Raw genomic sequence first — 27577 nt, forward strand, 5'->3', positions numbered from 1 at the left:
ACCGAGCTGTCTGTAGCAATAAAATACCGTTAAAACAAAATATATGTATGTATTGTATTGCACGTTTTGTCACGAGAAATATATGTTGTGTGTTTTTACAAACTTGTTTTCGTAATTTGTTTAATCGAGATGGCAATTTGTTTCTGAAGGAATACTAAAAGCTACAATATGCTTTTCTAAAACCTCATTAATAGGCGGTTTTCTTTTGATGATCGATAAGTTTCCTGCATGCACTCCAGTAATTAGAACCATGCAACAGCTGATCGAATACTCTGCAGCCCTGATATTCTCCATTGAGAAAAAGGACATGCTCTCATTTACTAAATTTGCAATATTTGCTTGATTAAGATAGTAATTTAAATATTATAAATGTATTTTAATTGTTCTTATAAATATAATTTTCAAATGCACATTTAGAATACATTTTTTAAGTTATCTGTAATTAACGAAAACTGTATATTTTGGTTTTCCATTTGCAGCCACACTGCAAAGAATCTGTTGTACTTTTTTGTTTACACTCTATAATTCTTGATAATCGTAATAATAACAATGAGTGCACCACGAAAAAACACAAACTACTTTTCGCCCTACTCTCAGCATGTGGGTCAATATCCTTCTCAGACATCGGACTACAGGACACAGCACACTGGCGGCCTGCAACAACCGCATGAAAGAGAACAACAAAACAGGCCACAAGGAACTCCGCATTTCTATCAAAGCAGAACGCCGCAGCAACAACAATGTGGTTTCTACGAGGATCGACAAAGTTCCCCGCACTTTTATCGTAATAAAACACCTTACCAGCAACAAGGCAGAAATTTTGGGCAACGCGGTGGAAGACGCGGATTTCATCAGCAGCATCATCAACAGAGGCAATTTAATAATGGAAGGAGTACGAGTACGGACACCTTTTCGCAGTATTTCCACAGCTCGATGCTGGAGGATCCGTGGCATGATTTGATGGAGCGACACAATGCGATACACGGCAGTGTCATCAATGAGGCGCCAAAGACAAAAGAAACAGTAGATACTTAGTTTCAACATTTTATACATTTATGCAACTGTCTCTTTTTCTCTTATAAAACTCAATGGGTAAACCTTACAATACTAAAGTGCGATTCGTGTGTGTTTCTTGGGGATCTGTCAGTGGTGCTTCTGCCGCTTCTCCAGATACTTTTCCCAGTCGGCGGCAATAAGATTATAGATGCTCATGGCGGCCCGTGCATCCTCCACCGAGTTGTGCTCACCCGTCTGAATTTCCTTGCCTAGAACGGCCATCGAAAGACGCTTCAGACTAGGTGTGTGGCCATTGGAGACCACTTTGCAGAGCGGTTTATATACGGATGTGTCGCGGATGTGCGCCTTAGGATGCTTAATTCCCAGAGCGGCGAGATCGTTACGCAGCGCATGACCCACGAGCACTTTGCCCTGCAGCAGCTTCACCACCTCGGCCTGCACCTCTTTGAAGTCCTCACCATTCTCGATGTCTTCTGGTCGAATGCCTGAAACGCTGGTGCGATAATCGACGACGGGTTGGCGTGGCTTTACATGCTTGTCCAGCAACACTTCACCCACCTTGTTTACAATGGAGACGCGGGCCAGCATCGCATCCTGGCCGTTGTGACCAACGCCAACCATCTCACAGTCCATGGCGAGGTAACGATTGCGTTGAGCTTTGCGCTTGAGACGATTTCGGGCCGATTTGGTTAATGTGGCATCCGTTTCGTGGGTACTAGCTGTTGACGTCGAGGCTGAACTTGATGCTGCTTGATTGTGGTTTTCGGTGCCCATCGCCGCTTGCCAATTGGAGCCGGCGGCGCGTCTGTTTACATTTGCTTGCTGCACCTGCAAGCGTTCCATTGACGTTTGCAGCTTGCGCTGTCCGGGGGATGAATTCGTGTTTGTGTTCATTGCTTTGCGTTTGGGACTATTGTCTTCGCTGCGTTTCATGACGACGTAGAGTTCATTGGTTCTTCTTGTGTCAGCGAGAACTTTAAAACTCGCCACATCAATTAAAATTCGAATTGTGTACTTCCAGCTAAAACACAAACATGTGTTTCGACTATACGACTTGTATACTTCCAAACAGTGTGACCAGAAGTTCGATAGCAAAATGAACTAGTTAAACCGATAAATAAATTTAGGTAAACAATGCTATTTTTATGGGAAAATAAAAGGAGAAGCTTGAAAGCCAGTCGAATATAACATAAACGAAACTTAAATGATTATTTATTGTGTACATCAACAAGTAAACACAAAAATATTACTTCGATTATTATTATTGTTATCGATGCAAATGTTAAGATGCTTTAGCGGTTCACTAGTGATGTGACATGCTAACAGTTAACAGCTGATTCAAATGCTGAAGTTGTCTGCCTGCTAAACAACAGTTTAACGAACTCTGTCTACATTGCAGAGGGCTGTTAAAGTGATGTTAACAAAAAAACCAATATAACAAATGAAAAACACTTGAAGAATATGAAAAGAACATTAGCAATATAAGTGAATAAACAAACAACAAATAAGTTAATTGTTGCCAACATTAATAATGTGGCTTGTATATGCAAGTGAATGCAAATGTTATAAATAGACAACACAAGCACATAGACAATGAAAAGACATTATGCATAAAAGACAAGAAAAAACTGCAATTGCAGAATGCGAAATGCAATTGAGTTAAACCAAACCACAACAAATAAATACAATACAACTCATAAATTAGGTGAATAGTGTGAATCATCGAAGATGGCACAAGGAGCCATACAACGTTTTCACAATCGTTGTGGTCGCTCGATTACTTTGTGGGATGGAAATCGCTCGGCGCAGCGTTTGATGCGAAACTTTAGCCATGCTTTGGTTTTCAGCGCGGAGCCTCTGGTGGACGATGTGCTTTTCGAGGTGGTGATTGAAAAGAAGGTGAGTGCATTGCAGTTACAAGAAATCATTGACAGATTCAATGATTAATTCCCTTTGCAGAGTCACTCGTGGGGTGGCAGCATTGAGATTGGCGTCACCTCGGAGTCGCCGGATGATCTGGAGCTGGTTGCCTGTGCGACAGCGATGCGGAATGGCACCTGGGTCATGTCCGGCATTGATGTGCGCAAGGATGGCCGTCGTCTGCTCGAGTTCTATGGCACCGATCTGGAGACACTCAACGAGAATGATCGAGTGGGTGTCATGCGCACTTCAAACCATGATCTCGTCTTCTATGTGAATGGCGAGTCACAGGGCGTGGCAGCTAAGAACATGCCCAAGCCCCTCTGGGCTCTCGTCGATCTCTATGGACGCTGTGTACAGGTTTCGTTGTGTCCCACTTCGGATGCCAGTTCAATGCTAAACAGCAGCAGCGAGGTATGTTGACTGTAATCTCTTTCCCTCTTGCTTTGCTTGATCATCTGTCTTTGCAGCTCTTGGACTCACCGCTGCAGCAACCACTGCAGCAGGTGGTGCAGAATCTCGACGTGCCTATGAGCGTTGATGTCAGCGTTGCCGATAGTAGCAATCTGGATGCACTGGCTCGGCTGAATTTAAACTCTGGCAGTGTGCTCTCTAGTTCAGCCAATGCAGGTGCTGCTGGGGAATACTATGACATCAATGATCGCTTACGTTTCCACACTCGCTGTGGAAGCTTGGTGAAATTGGTGCCCAACTTTCGTTCGGCGGAGCGTCGACGTCCACTGGATGAATTTAACAATGGCGTCGTCATGACACATCGTCCACTGCGCGACAATGAACTGTTCGAGATACGCATCGATAAGCTGGTGGACAAATGGTCTGGCTCCATTGAGGTGGGAGTCACCACGCACAATCCCACAGTGCTGCACTTTCCAGCTACCATGACGAATATGCGCAGCGGCACCATCATGATGTCTGGCTGTGGCATACTTACCAATGGCAAAGGCACTCGACGACAATATGGCGAGTTCAATTTGGATGAGTTGCGCGAAGGAGATCGCGTTGGCATGATGCGCAAATCGAATGGCAATCTGCACTATTACATCAATGGACAGGATCAGGGCGTGGCGGCAACACGTGTGGCAGCTACGTTGTGGGGCGTTATTGATCTCTATGGCATGACCATCAAGGTGACCATTGTGGATCGCGATGAGCGGGAACAGCAAAATCTAGTGACACGTCGCAACAACATTGTCGCCGGCATGGCTTTGGTTTGCAGTCATGCGCAGACGGGCACGCCTACGCTGAGCCTGTTGAGCCCGGAAAGCGAGTTGAATGTGGCTGGTGCAGCGGGCGGACTCAGCGAAACCATTTCCAGCACACGGGCCATTGCGCGCAACGACGACAGACTCACGTTTCATCATATCTGCGGCAGCCACGCGACGGTTACGCAGAGTGGACGCACTGCGTTGCGGCCCAAGTAAGTAAACCTACATTGAAAGCAGCCTTTAAGGCAGTTTAAGATATCTAGATTAATTTAAACTATTCTAGGTTATTTATAATAAGTTGCTCTAACTCTATACCTATCCGTCAGTCTGTCCGTTCATATAAAGACTTCTTCGATGAGTCTATAATATTTGGGAATTTTACACCATCTATGTTTTATGTTGCTTACACCTCTTTCCATACCGCAACCATACTATTTTATTGTGTTAGGATTAGCTTGCAAGTTATTCCTTTAATAGGGTTAAATTTAGTTGCCTTGCTTACAATTACTTTCATTCTATTTGAACTTTAAATTAACTTTTCCTCAATTTTATTGCAGCGCCGCAGATGACTTCAATAATGGCGTGGTGCTAACGCGACGTCCGCTGCGGCCCAATGAGTTGTTCCAAGTGCGACTGGAGCGCGTGGTTACCAAATGGGCAGGTTCCGTGGAAATGGGCGTCACTACGCACACAGCCGACGACCTAGACTTTCCCTTTACCATGACAAATGTGCGGTAAGTAGAGTTGATAATTAATATAATAATTAATATTAATAAACTCATAATCCCAATTTAGTTCAGGGACCTGGATGATGACGGGAAACGGCGTCATGCAGAATGGTGTCACTGTGATCGAGCAATATGGCCAGAATCTGGATCGCCTGCAGGTGGGCGATCGTGTGGGAGTTGTGCGCAAAGATGACGGCACTCTACATTTTTGGGTGAATGGCGTAGATCAGGGACCAGCTGCCACTAATGTGCCGGAGCGTGTCTATGGCGTCATTGATCTCTACGGCCAGGCGGCGCAGGCCAGCATCATAGACACCTCCGAGTGCGGAAGTCCGGACACTGGCAACTCAACCATTTCGAATACAACGCTGTACAGTGAGGTGCCGCTGCGTTTCCACAATATACATGGTGCCAATGCGGGCATTTCCAACAGCGGATTGACTGCATCGCGTCCCAATTCTCTAGCGGAGTTCAATGATGCCATTGTGTTTAGTAATAGACCACTGCGAAATCGTGAACTGTTCGAGGTAGAGCTGGAGACAATGGTGCGTCATTGGTCGGGCAACATTGAAATTGGCGTGACGGGCACGCGACCCGAGGACATTCAACTGGCGCCCAATGCCACTGATCTCGAGGCGAACGATACCATCATACTGTGTGGCCCCATGATCTTTCACAATCGCAAAACCATACGCACCAATGTTCTCATCGATCTGGACACCTTGGGAACAGGCACGCGTGTCGGCGTCATGCGAAACGGCGACTACATACACTTCTTTGTAGATGGCATGGATCAGGGTCCAGCTGGCGAGTGCCATGCGCCCAACATTTGGGCCATCATTGATCTCTACGGGCAGTGCGCCCAGGTTAGTCTAACGCAAACGCAGCTGGATATACGTGCTCCATATGCCACCAGCGAGAACTCACAGAGCTGCCAAGCCACATCGGTAATACAACATCCGGCGCTGGAGACGAAGCATCGCTGGACTTGTGTCTCGGGTAGCGTTAGTTTGACCAAGGATTGGACTGAAGCGTCGCGTTTTACTGGCTCAACGGCAGCGTTGTCGCATTGTCTGGTTTTCTCGGAGCATCCGCTGAGCGTTGGATCGCCGTTTGAGCTCAAGCTGACCTCCATCAATCCCATGTTTGCCGGTGAGCGTTACAAATATTTGAATTTGGCTTTAACACAGTCTACCAAAAAACGCATGTGGTAGTATCTTTTTTTAATCAGCATTAATGGTTGATAATGTTAGGAAGGTCGCCTGTCCGTTTAATTAGTTAAATCAGAAAAAAATAAGAGAAATTCTTACTAAACTTGGGTATATTAGTTCTTATGATCTTTTAAATCGTACGTATAAACATTTAACTTTAGAATCATTTCTAAATCAATTTTATTATAATTTAGAAGAGTATTCGTACATTAAGTAATTAGAACTAGGAACCAGTTGGTAATATATATTTATTCTCTAAGTTGAAATAGTTTTATAACCAGCTGAATGGGTCGTACTCGTGATAATTGTATTCTTCACAAATTCGTAACATTTTCTTAAGTGCTTGTTCTAAAATCTCTCACAGGCTGTCTCAGCATTGGCATCACCGATCTCAACCTGGCCGACGAGAGCGTGCGCAAGAAGTTGCCCACTAGCTTGAAGCGTATTCCGGCCAACGTTTGGTATGTAAGTGGCAACGAGGTGCGCTACAATTCCAGCTGTCTGCAACGATCGCTGGCCTCGCTTGAGTGGCTACGTGTCGATGATCGCATTACGCTGGAGCGTGTGGAGAATTCGTTGAACATCTTACTGAACTCGGAGAATGTGAACATACAGTTCCATAACATACCCAACGATGTGTATGTTGTGGCCGAGCTACTTGGCTCCACAATGGCTGTGCAGGTGATCTCCACTCAAGGCCCCGCATCGCCGTTGCGTCCTTGTAGTCTGCGACTGCAGGATTCGATGGACTTTGGCATGGACCCGCTGAACAAACAGGATAGCTCAATGCTGGAATCTATTGATTCCGAGGCGCAGAATTATGAGTTTGTCGATGTGTCCAATAAGCATGTGCGTCTTGGAGATGATCGACGCAGTGCCTGTCGCAGCAAGTCCTTCAATCAGGCGATCGTTTGCCTGAATAAGCCTCTGTGCAAGGGTGAGAGCATCAGCATCAAGGTGGATGCCATCAACAATAAATGGAAGGGCACTCTCAGCTTGGGCGTGCTTTCGACCTGTCCGCAAGCCATGTCCATTCCCATTTCGCTGTTGAACTGCAAGCGCAGCTGTTGGCTGGCGACCCATGACTACATCAACATCAATGGCCAGGTGATGGCCTCCAAATATGGCGAAGTACTTGATCAGATCCAGCTGGGTACTGTGATTACCATGACGCTCACACACGCCGGGATGTTGGGTGAGTTTATCCATAATAAACATCGTATTTTAAATACTATTATTTCTGAAGGAAATATGTATTCTATTATAAGGGGTTTGCTAATGATATTCTAATTTTAATTGTATAACAGTCATCATGGTGGGCTCTACAAATCTAGAAGATTTGGCCAGTGGTTTGCCAGGTCATGTCTACCCCATCTTTGATATCTACGGCAAGTGCGAGAAGATCTCTTTGCTCACGGGCAGCGATGCCGCGCGCAATGGCAATGCAAATGGCACACCCATACTGGAGGCACCCGAGGCTCTTGAGTTGGACAATATGCCGCAGCAATGCGAGAAGGCGCATCTGGAGATGCATGAGAAGGAGAAGGACACGGAGCAGCTGAGCGACAGTGCCAGGGAACTGCCAACAGGCGCTTCCACTTCTGCAGCTGGCAATCTCATGTAAGTTATCACTCTAAAATCCATTCGAGCTGTTCCTTAACCCTTTGTCAATACACAGGACACGTTCTGTTATGGAGAGCGTCTCTGAGAATCTGCTGCTTAATATTTCCATTAAGAATCGCACGCTGGAGCAGCAGCGCAACGAGCTGGGCGGCTCTTCATCCACTTGGTAAGTGATAAATATTCATCTAACCACTTATAATGCTAATTCTTGTTTCTTTCTTTCCTTACAGCTGCCTTCGAGAGTCGCTGCAGTTGCAGCACAACACCAATTTGAATATACAACGCAGCCAGAGCACGCAAAGGTTTCAAAACTCGCTGAATACATCGACAGGCGGCGGAGCCAGCGGTTCCAATGCAGCTGGTGGCCAGACACATGGCTCGAGCGGCGTTTACGACACAAACAAGGAGTACGATGAGCAAGCACTGTGCTCCAATGTAGTGTCCACGTCTATGGTTGCCTCACATGAGTCGGAGCACAGCGAGAACAATGTGGATGCTGTCGTCGAAGTCAGCAGCGAGCGAGAACGTGAACGGGATCGTGAGCGGGAATTGTCCAGCGAGTCTGGTGACAATGTGCTGGAAGATGATGAGATCGATTATATGAATCATTTGCTGCTATTGCAGCAACTACAGCAGAACGAATACACGCGCATGCAGCATCATTTGATGCCCGATCAAATGTCGCTACTTAATCTGGATCTCTCGTCGCTTAACTCGGTGGAATCCGATACAAATTCCAGCAGCAATCCCAGGGAATCGTTGCGTTCGGCGGCTGCTGCTGCCGGCGTGTTGGAGCAGAATGATTGCGAGTATCTGAAGCAGGTGAAACGCTTCTGTGCTTCCCTCGTGCTGCCGCAGGCCTTTTTCGATGTGCGACTCGAGCCGATTTGCTTCTGCGCCAAGTGCAACGGCAACAGCACTGGAAATGGCGACAAACTGGAGGGCTGGGTGTACTTTAAGCTCAACCAGCAGACGGTGAATGCGCTGAGCGCATCGACATCATCCGCTGCTGGATCAGCGTCGACACAAGTGCATCTGGATTTGAATGGCGATTGGTTGCCGTTCTATTACATGACACGAGTGGATAAAATACGCGCAATACTCGATCGTGGGCAGCCGCTGCCACTGGAAATGGACGAGGACACCGTCGCTGCCACGCACAAAGACGAGCCCGGCACACGTCTCGAGCTCTACTATTCACCCAATGCCACGGTAATTGAACCGGTGCTGCCTCAGCATCATTATGTGTCCGAGCAGGGCGTGCATCGTATTTCCACCTCGTTCGAGGTCTATGTGCGTCGTCAGTCCATCTCGGGCGTCACCACGGGCAAAACAGCGACCGAGGCCAAGCGTCGCAGTCTGCATACAACGGAACACGAAGCTGCCAATGATGCGGGCTCGGTTGGAGTCGCCTCTGGTGGTGGTTGCAACAACAGCAGCGCTGGTGCCATTAACGAATCCTCGCTGCATCTGCTCAACGATCTGTGTTGGTTTACCAAAGAGGCAGGCGCCTGCATCATAAATGCGTTAATTATTAAATTAGATCGCATCGAAGAGCCATCGAGCGAATCTTAAGCCCCAAAAGTACACGACACATTAAAACTAGTCACCAGCTTGCAGCCGAATTTCTTATATTTATCTCGCAATTATGATAACTCAAACACTCTACGCTACGCTTACCACGCATTCGTATTTGTATTCACATAGGCATTCCCTTTGTCCCTTCCTAGCCCATTTATAAGCCATGACATGTTTTGTATTGTAAGCGCAAATAAATCTCCAAATATAATCACAAAGTTAATAAACACATTGTGTGAAATGACGAGTTTGATTTATTATGCAATAATTTTAGGGAATCTGAATTCTATTCGAAACTCGGATCACTTAATTAATCATTTTTAGAAAAATGAATCTCAGTTTTTAATGTTCAGAATCTTTTATTATAATTTCTAGTGAAATTCGTTCCAAAACGTATAGGGATTATTTTTCAACATTTTCTTCACTAACTGGTTTTTTAACGTTCACCGGTCCCGAGTAGATGTTTCCAATATCTTTGATCTTGTTCCTTATAGCATCGATTTTCTGATGAAGACTAGACACAAGGTCATCAGTTGATTCCACCGGAGCTGCCTCTGAAGTTCCTTTTCTCGCCAGTTTAGCTTCTAGATCAGCAACCTTGGCTTCGAGTTCCCTTATCTGAGTGTCCTTGCTTTCGATTGTAATTGTGTTTGCTTGAAGATGCCTTGCAACTGATCCACAATAGGCACTGCATTCTCTGCTCTTATCGGCAGATATCTCCAACTGTTAGACCATGTAATTAATATATTTAAATTATAATTATCTTATAACTTACTGTGTTAACTGTTGTGGGTGATGCTGTAGCCCAGAACACCTGCAAGCCCAGTAAAAGAATTACAAACATCTTCATCTTGATAGACTTTCTGTTTCCAAAATCTCGAATATCAAATATTTCGCTACGTTTCGCAGAAAAAACTCAACTGAAAAAGCAACGAAATTCTGCCGGCTTTTATACGTCGCTTTGTGTATACAATTTTCTGTATATATAGGATAGAAAAGTGTATATATGGAAAATCATCAAATATTTGCTAGTGTAAGCGCAAATAAATTTGCAAATATATTCAGAAAAGTGTGAAGCGACGAGTTCCAATTATACCTCTTTCTAATATCAAAGTCGGTATTTCGATCGTAATAGACCCTTGGATTTATATTTTAATTCTTTCTGTGTTAAGTTATGTAATTACATTTTAAAGGACATAACATACAATATATTCATATGTTATGTCCACTCTTGTATCTTTTTTGATGCATTTTGAATTGTAAAATCATACCTTACAATTAATTTTTATTTAGAATTCCCACATAAATTCTGATTTATTTTTATAGAAAATTCGTTAGTTAATAATTCATTTTCTAATCGGGTTGTCGTCCAACTTGATTCTTTGATTTAGGTTTTATATTGCTTTCTAGTGATCTAATATTGATTTGCTTTACCAGCACTCTACTACATTGTTTCCTTAGCCCAATAGATAACTACATACCCTAACCTAATACCAAATTGATAATATATTTTATATGATAATTTTCTAAATGTTTACAACTGGGCTGGAATCCTCTATGGGATGCTACACTTTTGTAGCTTTTTAAATATTGTGCTCAATTGAAAACCCAGAAAATGCTGCTGCCATTCATACAACGCTATTAGTATACAAATCTGTATATACGTATAGAATCGAGGAATATATGTATATATCATTTAATATTATGGCCAATTCGTGGAAAACTCTTGTTATTGTTTGAACACTCTGTGCGCCAACAACCTCCCGTAGAGGCATATTAAACAGAAAAATAAGTGAAAAGACTTGCTGTTGCTTTTTGGAATCATCATTGTTTTATTTGATTATTTTAATTCCATTCTTTTTAGTGTCGCTTTGTTATTCAACTATATGCAAAAAATGGTCGATTAGAAATGGTTGGTTTTGTTTTGTTTGTTGTATTATTCAGAAATTGTTGCATTTGCGCAGCTTGTTGTCTGCCTGTGTTTTTCTTTTACCGTGTCTCTGCCACTGCCAATCGCTGTCAATCGTGCCTGCTTAATCAAATCATTTTGTATTATACGCTTACACATGTAGTTTCATCGGTTGTTGTTTACAGTTTGCCAGTTTGCTTTGATTCTGATGCGTCGAAAAAGCAAAAGTGCATATACAATTTGTTGTTGTTCTTTCATATTCATTGTATACGTTAAGTTAATTTTGTTGTTTGTTTCTTTTTGTTGTTTATAGTTTATCTATCGGTTCTTCTTGTTTATCGTTAGCCAATACCATACATATATATATTTATATTTAAATATATCGCGGCACGCGCACAACTCACTCCACATCCATAGATGGATCATTGGTGGCCGCCTGCGCATTGCCATCCACATCCATTTTGTCACCGGCTGCACTTGGTTCGCCACCATTTTGCTCCGCATTGGGCGCATCCTTGGGCGGTGTCGTTGTTGTCTTGGCAGCTGGCTTCGGTTTCGCGCGTGTAATCACCGAATTAACACAGGCATTCAGGGTCTGCACCTCCTGGCGCACCGCTGATGTCTGCACAGGACTGTCGCTAGTGCGTGGTGCTTGCGTGAACTTGACTAAATTGGTATCCAGCCATTTTTGCGCCTTGTCCGCAGTTTCGGCAATGTTAATGAATTCGGTTTCCGTCAGATGGTCGTACTTGGCCACACCCTTGCGGAATTCTGCCACAGCTTGGCGTGCAAATGCAATGCTGTTCTTCAGCTCATCGAATGCAGCGGGAGACTGCTCAAAGTCCTGGGAACGGTGCTTGATGGGATCCGTTTGTTGTTGCAGTGTCGACAGTCGACTGGTGTAAATCTCACGCTCGCAATCCTCGCCATCCTCATACAGCCAGTTCTCGAGATCATTCAGCTGCGCCACAATCGCTTCGCGTTCGGCCTCAACCACATAACGCTCCAGAGGACCACCCTGTATATTAAAAGAGAATGTTAGCCATGATCTTTAGATTAATTCAATCCGCTATCCTTTACCTGCAACTTGTTACGCATATCGTAAACAAACTCCTCCAATGCGTTCTTGGCATCAATACGCTCGGTTTCCTTCTGATCATTGCCAATCATCTTAGCTTCCTGCTGCGAATAGTTGGCCAATTCATTGGGATAGAATCCATGGGTAACTATTTCCATAGGCAGCTCAACGGCCTTAATGGTCTTCTTCTTAGCCTTATCATTGCCCTGCGAATAACAAAAAGAGAGAGGGTAGACATGAAAATACAATCAGAACTAAAGCTGCTGCTTGTCAAAAATACAAAAAAATATATCCAATTTGTGTGTAGCCAATAGAAAGAGGAAATATAGCTCGAAGCGGAACAACAAACAACAAAGCGAAGAGGAAAAACACAGCTCAAGCAACAGCCTACAATATATGAGCAAGAGATTCGTGATCGTGTCGTTAAGTTTGTGAATACATATTTCTATTAGAGAGCATTCAGTGGATTACAGGCGCATTGTAAAAACGTTTATTACTTGTACTAGTTTTCTTTTCTTTCTTTTTTTTTTTGTTTTGTTTGGGGAAATAATATAAAATTAAAGAAAATGTATTTAAGCGATTTTTAGGCAAATTGTGTAAGTAATTTTACAGTTTCTGTTTAGTATTGTTTGTACTTTATATATATATTTTCTTTTTTGTTCTTGTAGGAGCACACAGGGTAGGCGGCTTATGAGCGGTCTTCATCATTCGTTTTATTATCGGTTGTAGGGTGGGAAAAGAAAGCGCAATTTATTTGTGCTTGATTTAATTTTCAATTTTAAACGACATTTCCAATTTCGAGACATTTGTCAGTATTTAAATTTAAATTATAAATTGCATTAATGACTTTAATAATTGTTTGTATTTTTTTTTTTGTTTTGTATTTGCAAACGTACCGAACCAAACCAGCCCTTGACCCGCTGTGCCCACCCTTGTCCGCCAGGTGATGAGGCTGTTGATGTATTATTATCATCCTCATTCTCACAATATGCCTAAGAGAGAGCAAACGCGAGCGCACAATATCCAATATTTGGGATAGTAGTTGTAATAGTTGTATATAGATATTTATATATGTATGATTGTGCCACACATAAGTATGTATATCAAATATTTACGATATTCAAATATTCAGAATTATATAGTATAATAACAAGAGCAACAACAACAACAGCAACTACAACAAACACTAGATCGAGAATGAAACCAAAAGCAAAACGCCAAAAGAAATATCTATGAAAAGCCCGAGCAAACGCAATTTCCAAAAGTAAATAGAACGTAAAAAATTTAATTGCGATAAAATACTTTGCAAGTAGCTATAAATGAGAATGATATATATAAAATCATTTATGAGTAACCCCTAATGCAATGAAATATCAATATTTGCCCTATTAATCCGCTTGGGAACCGTTATCTTCGCTCTATATTTACAGTTGCTTCATTATCTATTTGTTTAGTAAGGGGGGAATTCTTATGGCAAATTAAAATAAAAAGCCCCTTTAGATATCAAACAATATAAGCTGAATTAGACTGCCCTATAAAACTACAAATAATATCGACATAAATTTAATGAATTGTAAAATAAAAAAATTATAATTTTGAAGTAAATGCTCAATGCGTTACAGAAAAGAGCTTAAACTGTTATTTATTTAATGAATTAATTTAATGAATTTTACTATGGTTTCATTCATGTCTAGGCAAATAAATAATAGTCGAACAGCACTAAGAGAGTGTATGAGAAATAAAATAGGGCAAATGAATGCTGATATTGAGTTGATGAATCGAAATTGAAATGGTTAGAAGAAGAGAAACACTTGGAAGGGTTAGAAAACTGCAAGAAGCCAGCAGAGCAGCACCATAACAACAGCAGTAGATGAAAAAAAGTGATGGTACTAATGATGATGGTGATGACGATCGATAAAAAATAGTAAAGCAAACAGCTTGCTGGCTGAACTTACCTCCTGCTGAGCATCCGCTTGCTCGCCAGAGTTGGCAGCCGGCTGCTCACCGGTGGCCTTCTCCTCGCCAGCAGCCTGCTCTCCAGTGGCGGCAGCAGCCTCTTCCAGTTCCTTGCGGTCGACCAGTGTGGCCGATGAAATCAGCACAATACCATTTTGATTGATGCGCACTTTCAGTTTCACTTCCTGACTCTCACCACGTTCCGTTGGTTTGATATCCTTGATCTTCCAAACACCAATGGTTTGATCCGGATACGGCACAGGCTGGCCATAAACAATGGATGCGCTGAACGGACTCTTGCGCGCAATTGTCACCAAACGGCTGAACGGTGATGCATGGAATTGGGGAAAGATTTCAACTTCGGCATTCGACGCTGAACCTTCGGCATCCCAAAGTACTTTGACCGCATAGTTCTGTATATCAGTCACACCGAATTCACGGACACGCACCGCTGGCGACATGATAGCGCATTGCAGGGCAGCGCCACGGGACACAGCCTCATCCTGATTAAGTGTGGTGCTCGCCGGCTTGTTGAATACCTAAAATGGAGAACACATAAATCTTGTCATATTTGGGAAGTCAAGTTACTGACTAACCTTCTCAATGAGCTGCTTGATCGATGGTATGCGAGTGCTGCCGCCCACAATTTCCACCGAGTCAATGTCATCGACGGACCACTTCGATTCGGCCAACAGCTTTCTGAATGTTTGCTCCACACGTTCCAAGACGGGAGCGACAAGCTCCTCCATTTGTGAACGTTGCATGGATGAGCTGACATCGATGTCATCCAAAAAGCATTCAATGTTTAATGGCAGTTTGGTGCTGTTTGCCGACATCTGCTTCTTGAGCTTCTCAATTTCGGTCAAGAGACGCAGATTAGCGCGTGCATTGGTCTTAGCATTGATCTTGTAACGTTCGAGGAACTCCTTGCTAAAGTATTCGGCCAACGCCAGATCAAAGTCTCGCCCACCAATCTGATCCCAGCTGCTGGCGATCATCTTCAGTTTACCCTTGGTGAAGACACAAGCGCTGACCTGCAGCGCCGAATGGCCAAAATCAACAAAGATCACATTGCGTGGCTTATCCTCGAACAAATCGTTCTTATAGAAGCCATAGGCCAACGCTGTCGCCGTCGTCTCGTTCATCAGGCGAAGGACATTGAGGCCAGCGATTTGGGCGGCATCGAGGAGGGCACGACGCTCGGCATTGGTAAAGAATACGGGACAGGCAATGACACAGTCATTGACCTGCGTTTGCATGGCCGATGCCGAGGTCTCCTTCAGTTTGGTGAACAGCATGGCAGTCAGTTGTTCGGGGGAGAAGTGCTGATCCTCGTTCAGATAGTTGACTTTGATGCCAATGCTGCCATCGTTACGCTCCTCAACGCGTGCTGGAATGCTCTTGAGTTCGTGTTGTACATGTGGATCGTTGAATTTGCGGCCAAGCAGACGCTTAAAGCCGCCAACTGTGTTTTTCATGTTTGTCACCTGCTGGTTCTTGGCCGCCACGCCAATGATGCGCTTCTTGCCATCGAAGGCCACAAAGGAGCTGCAAACGAGGTGATATTAAAATTAATGATTTTAAAATAATATATGCCTAACAACCCTCCCAGGCATTATAAAACAAAACGGGTCAAATATGGTCAAGACTTGAGCAACAACAAACTGAGTCAGTCTCTCTCACAGATACCACCTTGACTTATGTATGTATTGAGCACATTGTGGGCATGTGCATGTGAGCGCGCGTCTGTGTATATGCGATCGTATGTTTTGCCGGCTTCGATTTTATTTTTGACAACTTTTGGTGTGAACTTGCTTTTGCTCTCTCTCGCAACAGCTGCTGCCTTTGCGCTCTCGCTCGCTCACTTCTCTTGCTGATGCTGTGACTCTCGTGCTCAGAGTGACCGCATGACGCATGCGATGATACGCGTGTGAATATGTGTGCACACTGGCCAAAATTAAAGGAAAAAAACAGCCAAAAAAAAAAAAAACATATTTGCAAAAGTGGAAATTTCGCCCACGCAGTCTACAACATTTTTATAAATCAAGAATCTTAGTCAAAAATAATTGGAATAGAATATGGAACGCAGTGCAACATCCCAAAGTTGATTTTGCAATGCTTTTTATGGAGCGACAGCCAGAGCCAAATTTAGGCCTAAGCAATCAGCGCATGAATGCATTTTACCCACCATATGTACACCAGTACACATACATGTACATATATGCACTCTACAACAAATTTGTGGACATTTTGCTTCATTTACAATTGTATATAAAGCGCGTTACCAGTGACAACAATAGTACTGGAAATTTCTAGGCGCGTATACTCATGCAAACAAAACCCATACGCATACACACACACATACACCCCTATACTCACATACACGTACAAACAGTTGGGCATGACTTACATTTGTACATAACCTCAAAGAAAGGGAGCAAACGATTATGCACAATGAATTTAGTGGCTTCTGCTAAACAGTACATACTACATCATACAACAATAACTAATCATCACACTCCATTAATGGTGATGTACTTACGGCGTTGCACGCAGACTGTAGTCATTAGCCAAGGTTTCGATGCCGCCAGACCTTGCTGCCGCTACATAGCAGCCCTCGTTACCGAAATCGATGCCAATCACAGACATTTTTCCCTCTAGTTTTTGATTGATTTAGTTGAACTATTTATTTGGTTAGACTTTGTTGCCTAGTTTTTTTTAGGGGCGGCTTCTTTTGTTTCAGCAACTGTAATAGAAAATTGAAAAAATATTAGTTTGTTAAATTAAAGCTAGAGCACACATCAAACACGGCATCGAACGATATTTAAATTGACATATGATTGTAAGTGCTCTTCGATTTGAGTTTTTTTCTTCACATTAATTATGAATTTGCTGCTTGGCTCATGAAAGAAAAACTTGCAATCAGTTGCACTCGATAAATTTCATTGTTTGCTTGTTTATTGCATTGATGGTTGCAATTATATTTACGCACATTTTTTGCAATTTATTTATATATGTAAAAAGCTTTATGCTTATTTATATTAACAATACATAAACGCTTCAATTTATCTACCGCGACCGACACGTTTTTTCAGCGTAATGAAAATTCAAGCGGCGACGTCGACGTCGGCTGAGAATGGTAGCGAAACTTCTCGAACGGTGTGATTGTAAATTCAATTTTAAAATATACCAAAATTCTACTTTTCAGTATACTTCGACCAAGAAAAATGCAATGGCCACACTTAGCGATAAATGGTAAATCGCTGGTCGATTGCGCGGATATTTGAATTTCGATTCTCGGATATTTACTATAGTCAACTACTTAGTTTAGTAAATACACATATTAATTATTAACAGGAATTTTTATTACACATATATGTATGCATTGTCTTTTTGTGTAGCTTAAAACCAAGTGCGCAAAACAAATTGTAAGTAGGAATGTTGACATCGTTACAATACGTAGGATAAAAAACTAAATACTTATAAACTTAGACTATGTAGCATAATTATGCTTGTCAGGAATAATTTTGAACACATTAAATAATTGTGAGTCAGTGTGTAAATTGTTAGAGATTCAATAGATCAGATTTGCGAATATAAACTACAAAGTCGAAACCGAAACAGTCAGTAACTTGCTCTACTGCTTACTTTTAAAGATTTTTTCGTAACTGGGTTATTCCCCGATTTTCAATAAATTTTGTCACTGCGATAAGGACTCATCTCTAGATATGTACTAAGGCATGGAGCCTATCTCTAACTCTTGTCGTTGTTCCGTTCCGTATGAATTAAGTACGTGAGCAGTGCCAGCGTCCGTTATTCATGTAGTACTGAAGGTAACGCGTTTCTAAGGTCACTAAGGTGCTAAACAGCTGAGTATAAATGTCGTCTCAACAGTATTTCAACAGGGAATGTTTATAGATAGTGGATTTTGGGTTGTATCGTGTCCAGGGATCAATTGCGGGTTGTTTGCTATTCAAGTCTTGTCTTGTTTGTCTTTCAAACGTTCTATATAAAATACTAAGCAGTCTTTGCCGTATATCAAAATAATGCTCGTTGTCATGGCTATTGCATTAGCACCCCATCCACTTTAAAGTTGAGCAACCAATCCCGACGCGGATATATTATCGCCAGCACCCGCCGTCTTCTTGGCTACGCGACACACTAGCACAGGTGCTACACAAATCTCCACCTCGATGCGCTGCCTGCTCGGTCCAAATTGAATATACTCTTGCCAGCAGGGCACAGGATTAGCAGCGCTCATGCGCATACGTGGCGCCTGCTTCTGGGCCGAGGTGGCAAAACTGTCATCCAGCACCAGCAACACCGACTCAGGATTTACCTAAAATAGGAGTACAGATTAGCAATTTCATAGATATACGCAGTGTTTACACTCACAAACTGTGATTTACAGACATAACGATGGGCAGTCAGAGCCGCTTTGGCAGCCGCAGCACGTGTATTCTTCCACTTGGAGTTGGCAATGGTCAATATAGCCTGATACGCCAAGGTGTGCACATGGATGCGTGAAATTAGGCGACGCTGTGAATCCGCCTGACGCTGACTGTGATAATCCTCCGCCAGACTGATGAACACCTCACGCATCTGGTCCAACGTATGAGCAAGTCTTGGATTCCAATCGGTGGCTTGTGTGGTGCTGCCATGCTGTTGCACTTCACGCAGATTCGACAGCTCCTGCTCGTTCATTCCCAGCGAATCGACATAGGGAAGCACCAACTGACGCAGCTTCTGTAGCAGCTCCAACTCCACATAGCTTGCAAACTCGAAATGCTGAAGCGTATCCCTGGGCTGGTTAATAAGCTGCTGTTTCACTTGATTGAGGCGAGCCTCACGCACGCCCGGACTGAACTTGAACATGTCCATCATTTGCAGTCCGCTTACAACGAGCAGCTGTGGATGGTATTGTTTAAGGGCATCGGTTAGTTGCTCCACTGAACGCAGATGCGGATTATTCTTATCGTTGTGCAGTATATAACGGTTGGCACGTGGCGCCTCGTATGGTCCCCAACGATCGCCAGCCTTGTACTCTAATATCAGATGTATATCATCCTCATCAATCTCATCGCCTGCCAGACTAATCTCCTTGGGCAGCAAGGGACGTAATCTGCAAGAAATAATGGAAGATTACTTTACATTGCATGGCAGGCAACGAAAGCAACTCACTTCTTGGACATATGTGCACCCAGCAATACATCAGCTCCCTCCATGACAAAACGTACAGCCATTAAAGGAGCATTGCCTCCCATGTACCAATGAATACGCTCCTTGTCCAACTGTTTGGCGTAGCTGATCAGCTGCTTGAACAGCGTACTGTTGCCCACAACGCGTCTGGAAGAGATGAACATGCATATAATCTAATCTACAATGGTAAGTCTTAAGAGTGGATGAACTTACTCGGCTGCTGCGCCATTCTTGAAGTAGTAAACAAACGATTGCAGCAATTCGTGTTCGTTGCTCACCTCGTTGGCCGCAAAATCGGGACTTACGCTAGGCATGCGCTGCCTGTAATAGGTGTCCAGAAATTCTGTGGCATTAATCTGCAAATCGGTGCAGGCGCCATAGCCAACGGCTACTTTGGGCGCCGGCTCCAAACCACTTCTCTTCACTTCGCTCTCGATGGCTAGCAGTCCGGTGAGCAGCACGGTGGTCTTGTTAAGCGCCTGCAGCGATAGAAATGCCTGCCAGATGATCGATATGAAGGCGGTGAACACCGAGCAGCCGGTTATCCAGCCCATATACTTCAAAGCTCTCATATTGTCTCCTCCTTTTTTCTCCCTGTCTCTTTCTGGCGCAGCTTTCTTGTTTTTGCCGGCGTCGTCTGTTGAAGATGCTGCTGCTGATGTGATTTTTGGTGATGTGGCTGCTGTGCGGCAACCAATGCCCTTGTTGCTCACTTATCACTTGTCTTTCATATATCTTTTACTTAGCTATTTTTGTTGTACCGACTGACAAACACACCCAATGTATGTGTGTTTGTTTATGAAATGTGATAACGACACTCTAGAGATGGAGAAACATCGATGGCAAAATCGATGCATCGATGTTTTTTACAATTTTTTCAAACGTTCATTGTTGATGGCAAACATTGATGTTTTTCACAGCCGATGATAATATTATAAACTCATGTATTATTTATGGAATTTAATTCAGGTTTTTCAGGAGTTTCTTAAAAAAAGAGCTTAAAGCTGTTTTACTTGCCGGTGTGTGACCGTAAACAATATTTACAAAATATACGTTTTATTGCCGACAGGATATACCAAAGTAGGGAGAACACTAATAATTGCTATATGGTTACACTTTTATAAAGATTTCGATAAATGCGAGTAAAATGGCGCTTAATTTAAAATGAAAGCTATTTTATTTCCGTGATCTTAACAGGATCTATTCGCTATCTAGATGTCTGTTTTCGTCACTGTCACTTTCTACAAAAATGTGACATTGAAAAACGAAGGAGAAACCTAAAAATCATCAATAAATTTTTTGCGGTACTTTTTAATCCTAAAATTTTATATAATATATTGTGTTTTTCAAATAAAGTAAGGCAATCCTTACAAGTGGACAATAAAGAACTTTCCCTCTTTTGATAGTCGTCATCTTTCCAATACAATCTACAATAACTAACATTCATAGAATTCATAAATTTTTTAAATTAGAAAATATTTCTCTATGTAGTTAGATGCAAATTCGTGGCGTTAAAATTTTCACTGCTGCCAAACCACCGACAACGACATTTGGCACACTCTTTTGAAATAAAAAATCCCTTCACGCTTTAATTGTGGTGACAAGTCATAAATTTTTAAACGTGCTGGTAAGCTATTAATTGTTAATGGCTGCATAAACATTTAATTCTTTTGTGAATGAGCTGATACTACTTTTGATTAGGTCTTATTTAAATTGCAACATAAAGAATTACCGCTTGCTCATAATAAAATGACGGTTAAATACAGAAAATGACAGGCATGTGCTCAAAGATAACAACAATTATTATTGTTTTAATAATAATCATAACAATAAGAATGCTGGAAAACAGTAACAATGGCAATTGAAGCTTAGACAAGCGAGTGAGTGAGTGATGATATATCATCTTGAAACTGGTATATTTTGCTGTTGGCCACTTAATGTTCATAGCTGATATAATTGATATATTGTCTTGACTAAATGATTTTTAATCGTTTTCAGTGTACTTAAATACGTCATCAGCATTTATTTTCGTACCGTTTTACAAGCTGTGTTGTAGTATTGTTTTTAGATGTGGCGTCGTTAAAAGGCGGTTCCTTCTTCTTGTTGCTGTTGTTGTTAACTTAAAACAAGTTGTTGCTTCTTCATTTCGTTCGTTGTTTCTCTTTAATTGCTTCATGCCGTTATTATTATTGTATTATATTGTAGTATTATACACAAGGTTATCCAATGGATTGTGTGTGTAGAGGAAGTGGAAGTGTTTCTCTACTTGTGGGTGCCTTGCCAAATTATATAATCGATTAAGACCAATTCCTGAATTTGATTATGGATATTAACTAGAATTTTAGTACATATCATTTATGGCATCATTTCTAAGGAATGTTTTGATTGTTTTAAGTGTTTGCCTCTCAGCAATTAACACTCGACATGTTCCAAAGGTTCATCCCGCAAAGTATCTTTTTATTGCATTTCCCCCGATAAAATCAACAAACGCCAATTAGCGACAGTAAATTGTATGAGTATTTTGACTAGAATAAAAATAAATATAAACTTAACTGATTCTACTTATCATAGCGTATCACGTACATACGCTTCGTGTGTCCAGTTAAAAGACTTAGCCAACTTAAAATGCTGAGGATGCCACTAAAGTCGGTGAGTTGCATGTCTCGTTTCCTTTTAGCTGATTTACAGCTTCTCCCCTCACCTTCCCCTCTCGCCGTTGTCAACAGACTTACGACGCAAACGCGCCCCCTTTGTGTCCATTTCTGGTCTGGTCTGAGCCGTAAAACTTGCTTGTGCCCACTGCCCACTGATTCTTCAAAGGGGCCAATCGCGATAAGCGTGAACTCCGACAAGTGGACAACATCGCAACGCCGCCTCGAGACTATTTTTAAACGGGTGAACGAAAGTGAATTTCTGAATTTACGCTAACTCTCAGACGAGCGACTACAACAGACTTCAACGACGAAGCCAACGACAACGGCGACGACGAAGACGACAGCGATGACTTTGACCGGCTCGGCGCTTTGGCTGGTTTACGTGTGTGTGTGCATGAGAATCGGCGACAGCAAAATTTTGATATATTTATACCATGTAAATAAATAATTACGCAAGGGGTATGTGGACATAGGGGTAAATATCTGTGGCTTCATAATTATTATTTTAAGAGCATTGAACTAAGATTAATAATCATTTAGTTTGTTTCTCATTTTTAATTGTATTTTAGCTATATTTTGATTTTTTAATCGAAGACATAAGTGCGAAATGAATAAGAGACTTGAAGCTTGCATTTATAGATTTAATGAATATTAAATAATATCTTAATTTTCTAAATCGAGGTCACTCTTGCGAAACTTCTACTCTATAGAACTTAAAGTTGAAGTATAAAATATTGCTTTGTTTTCTGTTTTTCGAAAATATAATTATTAATTATTTGATTAATTAATTAATGTATTTTCATTAGAAATACTAAGCATTAAATTTATTTAAATCAAATTTATAAATTAATTTTATTTCAGTATGTTCTAATTCTTATATTTAATTAAAGTAATATTACAAGAAAAAAATATCTTAACTATTTTCTAATTTTGACTTTTAATAAAACTTAATTTCTTGTTTTTGTTGGAACTTTATTTCATAGTCAAATCTACTAAAATATTTTTAAATCCATACATTTATCAAAACTTTATTTATAATTAAAATGTATTTTAATAGTTTTTAATTCTTGTAGCTTTATAAAAAATATTAGAAATAATTTCTTTAAGTAAATTCTTGTATGATAATTTTGATTTTACATAAAACTTATGGAAGTATTTTCTATAAGTAATTTTTGTTTACAGGATATGTTTTAGTTGAGCAGTGGCAAACATCAAAATTCGCACTTGATTCGTATTGTATTTTGTTCTTTATTTTTTGTTTTACGTGTTTCGTATACTTGTACGAACCTTTTTATTCTATGCGTAGTACGCTGCTGACTCTGGGGCTATTCCATATATAAAATCAACATAATCAGAAATTCTAGCGAGCAGTTGATTCTATGCGATTGACGGTGCCGGACGCGCAGCTGCCTTCTGCGGCAATAAATTATTAACTATATATACGTAGCATATATAAAATACGATACGATACTTTTAAGTAATTGTGCAATTCGTCGTCGGGAAAGTTGCAAGATTTACCGTTAAAAAAAATATTTTAAAAAAAGTTGAAAGAGGTCACGTCGAAAGTCGTAAAATTCTTGCCAAGCAAAAGTGTGGCGAATAATTTTGATAATAGAAAACAAACAAAAAAAGGTAATTTGCATAATTAAATCAAAACTCAGGCGATTGCATCTTCGTTTTGTTGTTCAGTGTGGCGCGTTCGTTTCCTAAGTCTTTTGTTTGCATGCTGTGCATTATGCGAAAAGGAAACAGATGCTATCTATGTACAATGCGTGGCATATATAGAACTGGATTTGGCACGCTGTCTAGCCGATTGATTATATAATGCTATATTTACCGCAAATTCGTGTCGCTTTTACGGTCCACTCTTCATCCACTTCCGCCTGCCAACCTATTATAAATGAATATAGATTTGTGTTTCCGAATTCGCATGCGATTCATTCAGTTAAATAACTTTTTAAGTAGAAGCGTGTCCAAATCATTGACAATGCTCTCGCTTCCCTTTGACTTCAAATGTAATGAACTGTCCAGAGATGACTTCAAAAATAAAGTCTAGAAGTCAATGTCAATTATTCCAATTTTATAATTTGTTGTTGTTGAGATTTGTCAGAATGATTGAGCAAATTAACGGAACGTAGAACTTTGCATAGATTTGCATAAATTGTGATGAAATTTTTGAAATGCTAAATAGCTAAACAACAACAAATTGATTCGGTCAACAGACTAAGACTAAATGAATTTATACGAATAATCAAAACAAAACGATGATCGAAAGGTGAATAAACCAAAAATAAATATAAAAACAAACAATAGCATCGGCTGTAACATCTTCTGAGAACTGGTTCGTGTATCGAGGACGTCACCAGCGAATTCCAACGAAAGCAAAAGTCTAGCATGACACTCTCGATGTGTTAATCTTGATCTGAACCGTTTTCTTGTTCTTCTGCTTGTTTAGCTTGAAAGCGAGATGAGGAAGGCGTCATTGTTCCTGCTGCCCCTTGTTGTTGCCATCGCAGTTGTGACGTCACAGCGCACTTCTTTGGATGTGGCTTTGCGAAATGCGTATCGTCCACTGAGGCTTCTCGGTTTGGCCATCTCTGGACGCTCTGGGGATCAGGTGGAAAATGTGCAGCGCTTAAAAGATGCGGGCGTAAGTTCAGCAAAGTTTTTTGAGTTACTTTCTTAGTAAGAATCTTCTTCTCTTTATCTCTTTAGAAAACACAAAACTTGGGCGCTCGCACGCGTTCCTTGGTGCAGTTCTGCGATGCGGAACACGGACCTGGACGACGCAGTGATCAGCGTCCAACGAGCGTGCATCGTTTGCGTCCCGGTGACATTGACATCATTGGCGCCATGGGTGATTCACTGACAGCTGGAAATGGCATCTTTGCCTCCAACTTGGCGCATGTCACTGTCGAGAATCGTGGTGCATCTTGGTCCATTGGTGGACAGTACAATTGGCGCAAGTATTTGACTTTGCCCAACATACTCAAGGAGTTCAATCCCGATCTCTACGGCTACTCCCTGAAAGATGGCCTCTCCACGGAGCGTTCTTCACGTTTCAATGTCGCCGAACTCGCGGCCATGTCTAGAGATATGCCTTATATGGCCAAGGTGCTGGTGAAACGTCTGCAGCGGGATCCGCATGTGAATATGACACACGATTGGAAGCTGATTACTTTGTTCATTGGCAACAATGACTTTTGCACCGACATCTGTTTCTATCCCAAGCCCGAGGTGACCATCGCGAATCACGAGAAGAACATGCTCCAGACCTATCGCTATCTGCGTGATCATGTGCCGCGTTTGATGATCAATGTGGCGCCAGTTCCTAATTTGCGTTTTCTGACGAATCTTTCGGGTTTGCCTCCTATTTGTTATAGCACTTTGCGCTTCGAGTGTCCCTGTTTGTTGGGAAAGTCGAAGGCGCATTTGGATTACTATGAGGACATCATGAAACGCTGGATTGCCAAGGACTATGAGATCATCAATCTGCCGGAGTTTAATACCGAGGTGAGAGAAATCTAGAAATTTAACAAATTTCATCTCTGTGTATTTTTTAAAGCTAAAGGTATTTACATTTTTTGATAATCAACTTTGCTGTAGTATAATTTAACAATATTTAGCAAGCGCTACAGAATTAGATGCCAAAGCAACTTGTGCCTTCAGGCTTTTGTATTTTCGGTTCTTCAATTTTTGAATGATTCACAAATTTAGGCAGCAAATTGCAAGTCATACTTTCTAAGCATTTTATGGCTTTTCGATATATTCTTAGAAGTTGTCTATTTTCATCACAGTTCTTAAAACTGTACAGGTGCGAAAATAGCAACACTTTCAAAAAATCTTCCGCTAAAAACGATTACACTTAAAAAAACGGTTTAACATAACACCGCAATTTAACTTTTTTTTTTTAAGAACAAAGTAAATGATATATGGGCAATTCTGGCGAAAAATGTCGTATTTATTTACAGTAAATAAAACTATAACTGAAACTGTTTTAAAAATAAGTAAAGGTTATTTTTATGGCTTTGGATTAGATTTATAGCTTAGATTGATTTTATAAACCTTTTCTGTTTAATGATAAAATATATAAATTCCTTTATTTTTTTGTCTTTCGTCCGAATTCGTTCATTTTTGCAATTATATTGAAACAGAAAAATAATTCCAAAATCATGCTTAGCTTAATTTATTCAAATTAAAAAATGTTTTAGTATGTGTCTTTTCACTTTTAATAGTGTTGCATCCGACATTTTCACCACAAAATTATATATACTATATATGTATATTTATTACAAGAATCATTAACTTTATGATTCACAAAAAAGGTAGAAATAAAAATCAGTTGTATTATATAGTGTTCTATCTATAGTGAGTATAGCTTAATTTCTTTTTCTTCGTTGGATCCCTTTCAGACCTTCACCATCAATGCCCAGCCTTTCTCGCAATTCAAGGACTTTCCTCGCACTCAGACGGGCGAGACGGATACGCGTTTCTTCTCCGAGGATTGCTTCCACCTCAGTCAGCGTGGACACGCCGCTGCCGCGAATGCCATGTGGAACAATATGCTGGAGTTGCCCGGGGAGAAGAGTTCCTTCAATCCGCAGATCTTCGAGAAGTTTCTCTGTCCGAGCGAGCAGCATCCATATCTGATCACTCGGATCAATAGTCGCGCCGATTTCGTTGTTTAAGTTGCGCCAAAAATCGAATGCCTTATTATCTAACACTCTCTGTGATATCTTTGCTAAGTCCAAGTCTCTATCTTATTCGCATGTTTGTCATTTTCATTCACGCTTTGATAAATATAAACACATAGATAAGTATCGAAAAACTTCACTTCACGACGTGACTAATGAGTAGCTCAAACAAAGTGTGCATAATTTATTAGACGCCTTCTGAACAGTTGGGGGCGTGGCTGTTTAATTTACATGTCAGAACGTCTCGAACAAAAAGTGGAATGCGCGTGTCTTACAGTGAAGTCTCGTCGCCCCCTCCAAGTTACATTTATCCCATATCAATTAGCCACTGGGGTTACTCACTGAGTAAACATTCGAAGTGCATTATTAATCTGAGAGTTGAGCAAATTGCTATTGAAGCCAAAGTCAAGTGAGCTACTAAAAGGGATTACTTACAGACAAAACAGCTCTTGAGGCTGTCAGTAAAATAACTCTAATAAATCGTTTCATTCGAATGGAGGTTTTCATGAGTTCTCGCAGCTTGAAATCTTAATTAACAACATTATCCTACAGCTATATAAACTTTTTCTGAAGGTTATTTAGTGCAAATAAGGATTTAGTGCAAAATAAAATTTTGTACATTTCTCTAAAAAAAACTTTAAATTTCTCTTTAAAAAAAAGTTAAAAAAGATAAGTTGATGTTCAATATTATTAAATTAAGCTTTGTTAAACTTACTTGCCCAATTTTTTAAACTAACTTACGACTTATTTTGGTTTTCATTCAATTGCCGAATGGGAAAATTAA

At 41.2% G+C, this 27577-nt stretch overlaps 7 protein-coding genes across 8 annotated transcripts; 3 read left to right on the plus strand and 4 right to left on the minus strand.

The window, feature by feature from the left end:
- The first annotated feature begins 479 nt into the window (after nt 1-479).
- On the plus strand, nt 480-1035 carry LOC117567692 (protein argonaute-2). The gene has a single exon (XM_034247816.2). The coding sequence runs from the start codon at nt 550-552 to the stop codon at nt 1033-1035; it is 486 nt and encodes a 161-aa protein (XP_034103707.1). The 5' UTR covers nt 480-549.
- On the minus strand, nt 1032-2122 carry LOC117567691 (RNA exonuclease 4). Its single transcript, XM_034247815.2, has one exon. It carries the CDS (start codon nt 1948-1950, stop codon nt 1144-1146), a length of 807 nt encoding a protein of 268 aa, XP_034103706.1. The 5' UTR covers nt 1951-2122; the 3' UTR covers nt 1032-1143.
- Nucleotides 2123-2397: 275 nt separating this feature from the next.
- LOC117567690 (neuralized-like protein 4) lies at nt 2398-9544 on the plus strand. Its single transcript, XM_034247814.2, has 9 exons — nt 2398-2916; nt 2977-3351; nt 3408-4375; nt 4721-4897; nt 4959-6043; nt 6467-7297; nt 7410-7722; nt 7781-7891; nt 7956-9544. The coding sequence occupies exons 1-9, from the start codon at nt 2746-2748 to the stop codon at nt 9298-9300; spliced, it is 5376 nt and encodes a 1791-aa protein (XP_034103705.1). The 5' UTR covers nt 2398-2745; the 3' UTR covers nt 9301-9544.
- Nucleotides 9545-9646: 102 nt separating this feature from the next.
- Nucleotides 9647-10229, minus strand: LOC117567693 (uncharacterized). Its single transcript, XM_034247818.2, has 2 exons — nt 10079-10229; nt 9647-10026 (listed from the first exon to the last, which is right to left on the minus strand). The coding sequence occupies exons 1-2, from the start codon at nt 10151-10153 to the stop codon at nt 9706-9708; spliced, it is 396 nt and encodes a 131-aa protein (XP_034103709.1). The 5' UTR covers nt 10154-10229; the 3' UTR covers nt 9647-9705.
- Nucleotides 10230-11111: 882 nt separating this feature from the next.
- Nucleotides 11112-17392, minus strand: LOC117567074 (heat shock 70 kDa protein 4). 2 transcript variants are annotated; one of them, XM_034246819.2, is made up of 7 exons: nt 17239-17392; nt 16789-16992; nt 14843-15794; nt 14246-14785; nt 13187-13282; nt 12293-12496; nt 11112-12230 (listed from the first exon to the last, which is right to left on the minus strand). In XM_034246819.2, the coding sequence occupies exons 2-7, from the start codon at nt 16893-16895 to the stop codon at nt 11613-11615; spliced, it is 2517 nt and encodes an 838-aa protein (XP_034102710.1). In that variant the 5' UTR covers nt 16896-16992; nt 17239-17392; the 3' UTR covers nt 11112-11612. The 2 variants fall into 2 exon arrangements, with proteins under 2 accessions (XP_034102710.1, XP_034102711.1); XM_034246820.2 differs by lacking the exon at nt 13187-13282 and having other exon boundaries at nt 17239-17391.
- A 201-nt stretch (nt 17393-17593) lies between these two features.
- LOC117567075 (ADP-dependent glucokinase) lies at nt 17594-20389 on the minus strand. The gene is made up of 4 exons (XM_034246821.2): nt 19659-20389; nt 19428-19592; nt 18642-19368; nt 17594-18585 (listed from the first exon to the last, which is right to left on the minus strand). Exons 1-4 carry the CDS (start codon nt 20015-20017, stop codon nt 18334-18336), a joined length of 1503 nt encoding a protein of 500 aa, XP_034102712.1. The 5' UTR covers nt 20018-20389; the 3' UTR covers nt 17594-18333.
- Nucleotides 20390-23474: 3085 nt separating this feature from the next.
- LOC117571048 (phospholipase B1, membrane-associated) lies at nt 23475-26938 on the plus strand. The gene is made up of 4 exons (XM_034253016.2): nt 23475-23731; nt 24555-24749; nt 24815-25612; nt 26512-26938. Exons 2-4 carry the CDS (start codon nt 24567-24569, stop codon nt 26785-26787), a joined length of 1257 nt encoding a protein of 418 aa, XP_034108907.1. The 5' UTR covers nt 23475-23731; nt 24555-24566; the 3' UTR covers nt 26788-26938.
- Nucleotides 26939-27577: the final 639 nt, after the last annotated feature.

This window comes from Drosophila albomicans, chromosome 3 (assembly GCF_009650485.2).
Source record: "Drosophila albomicans strain 15112-1751.03 chromosome 3, ASM965048v2, whole genome shotgun sequence".
Lineage (NCBI taxonomy): Eukaryota > Metazoa > Arthropoda > Insecta > Diptera > Drosophilidae > Drosophila > Drosophila albomicans.